This window comes from Cornus florida, unplaced genomic scaffold (genome assembly GCF_030987335.1).
Source record: "Cornus florida cultivar Cherokee Brave unplaced genomic scaffold, ASM3098733v1 CherokeeBrave_3.0.0_Hap2_Chr03, whole genome shotgun sequence".
NCBI classification, from domain to species: Eukaryota; Viridiplantae; Streptophyta; class Magnoliopsida; order Cornales; family Cornaceae; genus Cornus; species Cornus florida.
Genome location: NW_026775573.1, coordinates 85,735,189 through 85,743,029, shown reverse-complemented (window position 1 = coordinate 85,743,029; position 7,841 = coordinate 85,735,189). Strand labels below are relative to the sequence as shown.

Here is a 7,841-nt window from a genome sequence, read left to right as displayed (position 1 = left end):
GTATTTTCATGTTTGTGTGTTAATGGGACTTAGTAGCATGTTTTAGAACCCTTAACAATGAAGAATGAGGCTTAAAAATAGGTTTTTTGGGTTGTTTCGAGCAGTAGTGCTCGAGTACACTGTTACGGTGCTTGAGCCATGTTCTGCTTGAGCAATGTCCTGCTCTAGCAATATGCTGCTCGAGCATACTTGGGATTATGCTCGAGCACACCAAAAGCTCGAGCATATAGGGATAAAGCTCGAGTACCCTTTGGGGAATTTTCATAAAAGTGTTTAAATTGACCCTAATTGATTATGAAGGATCCCGAACATTAAATAGGGACTAGGGATGAATTTAATTGAATTTTAAATAGGCTTGAACACAACGATGTATGCTATTTGAATTATTTAAAGAATAGATGGATTTAATCTTTTAATATTTTTAACAATTGGGATTAAATGTTTAGCATGAGATGTATTTGGAGAATACTTACTTGACTATAAAAATAAATTATCAGCATACTTAAGATTCTGTTTATGTGAGGTACATGATATAGGAAGTTTAAATAAATTATAAGCAATTCCTATGAGTTGATAATATATTATTATTGATATATGTTGTTATGATATGATATGATTATAATCAATTGCATATCTGTATTTTATAATCTTGAGACATGTTATATTTATAAATGTTTGGGATTTACTTGAGAACCATGTCAAGATTTGGTTCTATGGATGTCATTGTTAAGATATGGTTTTATTTTGGATTATGTGGATGGATTAACTAATAAATTAAGTCCTATCAATTTCGTGTCAGGCTACGGAACCAGTTGGATGACATGCCATTGAAAGACTATAGCGGATAGTTTATTTTATTATCATGGATAGGCAACGATATGAGCTTGAAATCTCAGGATTAGTGGTTAGGATTGAGACGTATATTGCCGAGTGAGAAGCGTAGTTGGATTAGGGATGTGTGTGCCTTGGTAGAAAGAGGACTCGTGACCACCTTTGTGTGCAATTTGTATGAGATACCCACTAAACGGTTGAGGTTGTCTTAATTTAATGAGAGTCGTTAGTGTGTATATTTATATACTTAAGGACTATGTAGCTATTGCATGAGTTAGCTATAGATGTGTAGTTTTCTCCGGTCTCTGTTTGGGTTGTCGTAGAAAGGACTTGTTCATGGACTTGACCCATTATTATTTTTCAGGTGTTCATCAGTTCTAGACTTAGAGATTGTTTGTGCTGAGCAGAGACAGTCTATTCACTCTTCCGAGTTTATGTAGGATTTCTACGTTATGTTTTAGTCTTTGGATTTGGATTTAATTCAATTATTTCAACTGAGTTTTATTAAGGGTCCACACGATGGATTCTCGAATTGTAATCTAGACGATTACTGGTATCAAAGGAGTTGGATTTAATTAATAAATTATTTTAATGGATTATTATTTATTGGAGGATTATTATTTAGTTTTCTATTCAGCTTTATTATTTATTCTTATTCCCTCTTGTATTCTGTGCTTGTCTATTATTAATTGTTTGATATCCCTCAATTTTGGGCTCGAACTTGATCAACCCGTGGCTTTGGAATTGAGGGGTGTCACAGTGTAGCAATGCAAATTCTTGTGTTGGGGATTAACAGAGACAAACAGAAAAGTACTTTGCAGTTGTCTCAGGCTAAGTACGTTGAACGGGTTCTAAAGAGGTTAAACATGAATAATGCTAAGGCAGTGAATACTCCCTTAGCTAATCACTTCTGATTATCTCAAGATCAGTGTCTGAAGACAAAGGATGAGAAAAACTTCATGGCTAAAATTTCATATGCCTCAGCCATTAGAAGTTTGATGTATGCCATGGTGTGCATAAGACCGGACATTGCATATGCAGTGGCAGCAGTAAGCAGATTTACGAAGGATCTGGGCAAGCTACACTGGGAAGCAATGAAGTAGATATTGAGATATCTACGAGGTACCACAGACAGATGCCTATGATTCAAAAGGGGCGAGGTGAAGTTACATGGTTATGTAGATTCAGACTTTGTTGGTAAAGTAGACCACAAAAGAAGTACTACCGGGTATGTGTTCACGATGGGTAAAACTACAGTTAGTTGGGTTTCGTAAATACAGAGGATTGTAACGTTATCTACTACAAAGGCAGAGTATGTGGCAATAACAGAGGTTAGCAAGGAGATGATTTGGTTACAAGGTTTGTTGACAGAGTTGAGATTCGAACGGGTGAAGAATATTTTGCACAGTGATAATCAGAGTGCGATACATCTAGTAAAGAATTCAGCATTTTATTCAAGGACCATGCATATAGGACTTCGGTATCACTTCATCAGATCTTTGTTATAAGATGGGGTGTTGACACTTGAGAAAATATTTGGTACCAAGAATCCGGCTGATATGTTGACCAAGACAGTGACTGTGGATAAACTGAAGTTATGGGTAGCTTCAATCGGTCTTTTAGCTTAAAGACAGAGAGAAGCGCACCAACATGTATGGGACATGCATGAGAAGAAGATGGAATGGGTTTACAAGTGCTCCAGCCTCCAAGTGGGAGATTGTTGCATTTTTTTTGTGGAGTCTGATCATATGATTACGTGAAAAGATCTTGGGAAGCTAAATAGTTCTATGTTTTTGGATACTAGCACATATGAACCGGTTCAAGAATTTTAGAACCGATTCAACTGAAGTAGTTGGTTTTAACTTTGGCCACTGCCAAAGTTGAACCGGTTTAGCATTCCTTAAATCGGTTCAAGTGGGGTAATGTATTGCAGCAAGTTTGGGCAACAAAGTTGAACCCGTTCAAGAAAGGCTGAACCGGTTCAACTATTCTGGGAACCTACGTGATTTATTTTCCTTGTTGGTTTTGAACTCTACAAAAGGCAATTCTCATAGGACAAGTTATGTTCAATTGTAGGGGGCTATAAATATCAACCCTAATAAGACTTTAAGGTGTGAGAATTAGAGAGAAATCATACTTTAACTGAACAAAACACAATTAGCTAGCATGAATAAAACATAGAAATGCTTTAATATATAACTTATATAAAACACAATTATGAAGGTAGACACAAGATTTAGCTACATTGAATGTCATACTTGAAGATTTAGAGTCATGCAGAGTAATCCCTGGAAGTTAGAGTCATGGTGGTCGCTCTTCAAAGATCTGAAACAAGCACACTTCATGTCACATTCATGCACACATTGACCAAAGAATAATACCATGTCATTTTTACACATTCATACATGTGTTTAACAGTAAATAATACAACCATTTCTCTCTCTCTCTCTCTCTCTATATATATGAACTCACACGTGCATTGGGCATTTGTTTCTATTTAATACATTTCTAGTTGGTTTTTGAACTATTGGAAATTTGATTATTGGACAGCAGACTCATTACCAAATAAAAGAGGAAGCTTGAGAGTCCAAACTATGTTTTTGGACTATTATGTTTGAGTGTGGAATCTGCACCTAGGAATAAAAAATTTATCGTCCAATTTTAAGCCGCCAATTTGTTACTTCCAAACGCTACATAAGTGATCTTAGACAACATTGACACTGTTTATATATAAAATAATAATCAAATTATCATTTGACCTATGGAATATAATTAAATTGAAACTGTTAAAGGTAATTTCTTAAGATAGAGAAAATTTTGATGCTGGAAACAGAATATATGTTTGTTGAATACCATACCACAAATATCAGCTGCTGCTTCAATAGCTTTCTACTATGTCTTTTCATCAGTCATGGTCATGACCTTCAACCCCACCTTCTGCCAATAAATTCCAAACAAGAATAAAAGACAAAATTATGAATTACACACATATATATAGATATATATATTCTTATATCACTTCATGAAAGTAATAGCAACTTCAATTGAGCTGTAAATTGCTAAAACAGTACCTGTGCCATTGAAGAGGAAGCTAATATGAACTCTAAAAGTAGGAGAGGAAATGAATGAAGCTCAGAGATCTTGTGGCCTTATATGTGAAGATGTGATACGGTCAAGTTAGCCATTCCAATATTTGAAAAGGTTGGCTCTGGCTTACTCTTTTTCTTTATTCAAAAGTTGGCTATTCCAAGAGGTTGGCTATGTCCTTAGTCACACAATTGATTCAAAGTGGCCCCGCTTTGAAGTTTTGCACGGGAATTTGTGATTTGGGAACGAATTCGCACAAAATCTGCGAATTTAATTTTTGTAATTCGCAAATTTGTTTTCCTAATTCACGATTTCCATACGAATTCACTTTATACAACTAAATTTGTTATAGTCCCAATGATATGGAACACCTATATTATCATATATGCATTTATTACATACATTATTACTCAATATATAGGCTAATTACTTAAAATACACGTATGCCCCAGTTGTATTGGCATTGCTATACTACCATATATATATATATATATATATATATATATATATATATATAATATTAATGTTTAAAAATATATTACTAAAAAAACTTTCCAATTGGAGAATATTACAAATAAACCACGCTTCTATTAGTGAGAAAAGTTAGCTTATTTATTATATCATTCATAGAATAAATAATAATGAAAATAGTTACATATGGATTTAAATAAATAAATAAATAGAAAATATATATGTCATGAATTTATATAATTTTATTTAAACTTAATATACAGACGCTCTCAAAACGCTCCCTATGGAGGGAAAAATTCCCACCTCCAGTAAGAATCGTCCACGTCACCACACTACAAAATTATCTTAAATGCAGCAAGGGCCCAATCGGTGTCAAGCCTAAATTGGGAGAACCCAGTCCGGAACAAGCCCAGACAAAGTCTTGCTTCCATATAGACCGTTGACCCGGGCCATCCAGCCCACTTACTAAGCCCAGAAGTCAATAGCCCGGGGCGCCAAGGGTGAACTCAAAGCCCATTTACCGAATCGTCTAGATCAGCCCACATTCAGCCCAATCCTAATTGAAGGTAGACTAGTCCTGCTAGACAAAGGAATCAACAAAGAAAGCAAGTTCTGTGCAGGGAAAGTTCTGCATGGAAAGAATTGTAAAAAGGAAAGGATTATAATTGTAAAGAATGTCATGTATGGAATGAATTGGAGGACAAGCCATGCGAGTCCCACTATAATTCCACCACCTTATTTCTTATAAATAGAGGCATAGACCTCTAATAAAAGCATCGAGCATTATACACTTGTCTTTGAGTATTATATTTGCTTGTTTTGAGTGAGTTGTATTTTTTCTTTTTATTTATTTTAATAGAGAGAAATTTTGCACCTACACTTTGGCGCCGTCTGTAGGAAGCGTATAGAAATATACTCCCACTTTTGTTTCAAATTGTTTTTGTTTCCACAATCTGGAATGTCAAATGGAGAATCAACAGCGGTTGATCAGCAGATGGAGTTGATGCAAAAGACACGAGAAGAGTTCTTGCACCAATTCGAAGCACTTCGTTAGGCGAATGAAGCCAGCGTAGCCCAGATTGCATTGCTTCAACAGCAATATGACACCTTTCAAACGGCTATGGCTCAGTTGACACCTCAGCCACCACCAGTTGATGTAGCTGCGCCCCCTCCCAACCAAAATAAGCATTAGGTCAATGGGGTTCGGCTTAATGAAGTTCGGCCCAGCGAAGTTCAACAAAAGCAGAGGACAAGGTCCAAGGCGGTAGCTTCGGACAATCTTCGTCGTCACACACAGGACGAACAGGCCGAGTCCAGCCATAAGGGTACGGTATGGTCTATGGTGTTCTAGATAGTGCAGGAGTAAAGGAAACCTTTGACTAGAAGAGACTCCTGAGAGTTCAAACGCTTGCCAAGATGGCCAGGGAACATAGAATTCTCTCGTGAAGACCCCGTTCACTAACGATGTGTACCTTATTGACAAACCTAAGAAATTCACTATGCCTTCCTTTACCTAGTTTGATGGTACGGGAGATCCTTTTCGGCACCTAGATCACTACGCACAAAAGATGGCTCTAGACGATCACAATGACCCATGGATGTGCAAAGTTTTCCCTACCAGTCTAACAGGGGCTACGCTAAAGTGGTTTAGGAATAGGCCACACAAATCTATTCCAGACTACGAAACTCTGTGTAATATGTTCCTAGCGCAGTATTGCAGTAATAAGAAGCAAAAAAAGAGTATTGCTAGCCTTTTCACTATAAGGCAAAAGAAAGGCGAAACATTACAAGATTTCTTGTCTAGATTTAACATAGAGGCTTCAGAAATAGTAGATTGTCATCCTGCTACCGCAATAGAAACGTTCAAACTTGCAATGATTCAAGGAACCAAGTTCTATACATCCCTAGTTAAATATTCCCCTCCGGACATGCAGACTCTCAATGCTAAGGCACAGATCTACATCCGCCTTGAGGAAAATGTGGCCCACTGAGCACAACATGCTACCCTCGTCACAGTGGAGAACATGCCTCAGGAAAGGGTTTCAAAATCAAAAAGCCAAAAAGGCCAGCACACTTCAGTACCAGCCATTCAAATACCCGTGAAAAGGCAAAGGATAGAGGAAAGGTTCACACCTCTTCGCACAACCATGGCTCAGCTATTCCAAGAGAATAAGATGTAGTTTGCCGCCCCTCAGCCAATAAGGCAACCTTTGGAACAGAGAGACAAAAACAAGCACTGCGCCTACCATAGAGATTACGGGCACATAACTAATGATTGCAGATCCCTTAGGCGGCAGGTGGAAACCATGATATTGAGAGGTGAATTGGCAGATTACCTCACAACAAAGGAGTATGTGAAGCCCTGGGAGGTTAATCCTCGGAAAGTCGAAGGTAATCAAGTGAACGTCATCCACGCAATACATGGAAGATCAGAAGATGATCAAGAGTTAAAGGAGGTATATAAATCCCGATTGAGGACAGCCTATAAGCTAAGGAGGTTATCCTCAGTGAACGCTATCGCTCCGGAAAGCGTCAACATTGGGTTAGGCAATGGGGATATATCTAGAGTTCAACTCCCCCATGAGGACCCGTTGGTCATCAATCTCTTGGTGGCGAATTTCATGATTAAGAGGGTTTTGATAGACCTGCATAGCAGTGTCAACATCATCACAAATGCGGTCTTTGAGCAGCTGGAGATTCCGTCATCATCAATTCGGCCCACTTCCAGCCCTTTGAAAGGGTTTGATGGCACAAAGGTGGACCCCCTTGGGGTAATTGACCTATCCGTAACTGGAGCAAAGAGGACACTGAAGGAGAGTTTTGTTCTAATGGAGATCCACCCTTCATACAATCTTATTATAGGAAGAGGCTGAATCCATCGAATGAATGGGGTTCCATCTACCCTTCATCAAGTGATGCGATGCTTGTCTCCGGATGATAAAGAGGTCATTGATCTTAAGGGAGATCAGGTTGCAGCCAAAGAATGCTATATGTTAACACAGAATGAAGCAAAGAAAGTAACAAAACAGTCTCAACCAATCGCACCTCCTGGGAGCATGTCCAAATAACAATTACAAAACCCTCTGCCCAGGTATCTGAAAGAAGCAGAGGATGAGGCCGAAGCTAAATACCCTACCGAGGAGTCTCTGGAGGCTGTCAAAGTAATCCTTGGCGATCCTCAGAAAGTCACCTACATAGGTTCTTCCCCCACAGCCGAAGAAAAGAAGGCATTAATTGATGTCATTCTATAGAACGCAGATGCATTTGCTTGGGAGCATTCAGATATGGTAAGAATCAATCCTTCAGTCTCATGCCATAACCTAAAGGTGGATCCGGCATTCAAACAAGTTAAGTAGAGGCACAGAAGGTTTGCTCCTGAGCGCAACCGAATTATAGCTGAAGAAGTAAGCAAATTGCTTCAGGCGGGCTTCATCCGAGAGGTGCACTACCCA

General features: G+C 38.3%; 1 protein-coding gene across 1 annotated transcript; it reads left to right on the top strand.

The window, feature by feature from the left end:
- Nucleotides 1-6,413: 6,413 nt before the first annotated feature.
- Nucleotides 6,414-7,262, top strand: LOC132301778 (uncharacterized). Its single transcript, XM_059799004.1, has 2 exons — nt 6,414-6,565; nt 6,671-7,262. Exons 1-2 carry the CDS (start codon nt 6,414-6,416, stop codon nt 7,260-7,262), a joined length of 744 nt encoding a protein of 247 aa, XP_059654987.1.
- Nucleotides 7,263-7,841: the final 579 nt, after the last annotated feature.

Bases quoted from the DNA above. Each gene is read 5' to 3' on its own strand.
- LOC132301778 (XM_059799004.1), top strand. From the start codon at position 6,414: ATGCCTCAGGAAAGGGTTTCAAAATCAAAAAGCCAAAAAGGCCAGCAC. The intron at 6,566-6,670 runs GTAGTTTGCCGC...TAATGATTGCAG, and splicing joins CTATTCCAAGAGAATAAGAT to ATCCCTTAGGCGGCAGGTGG.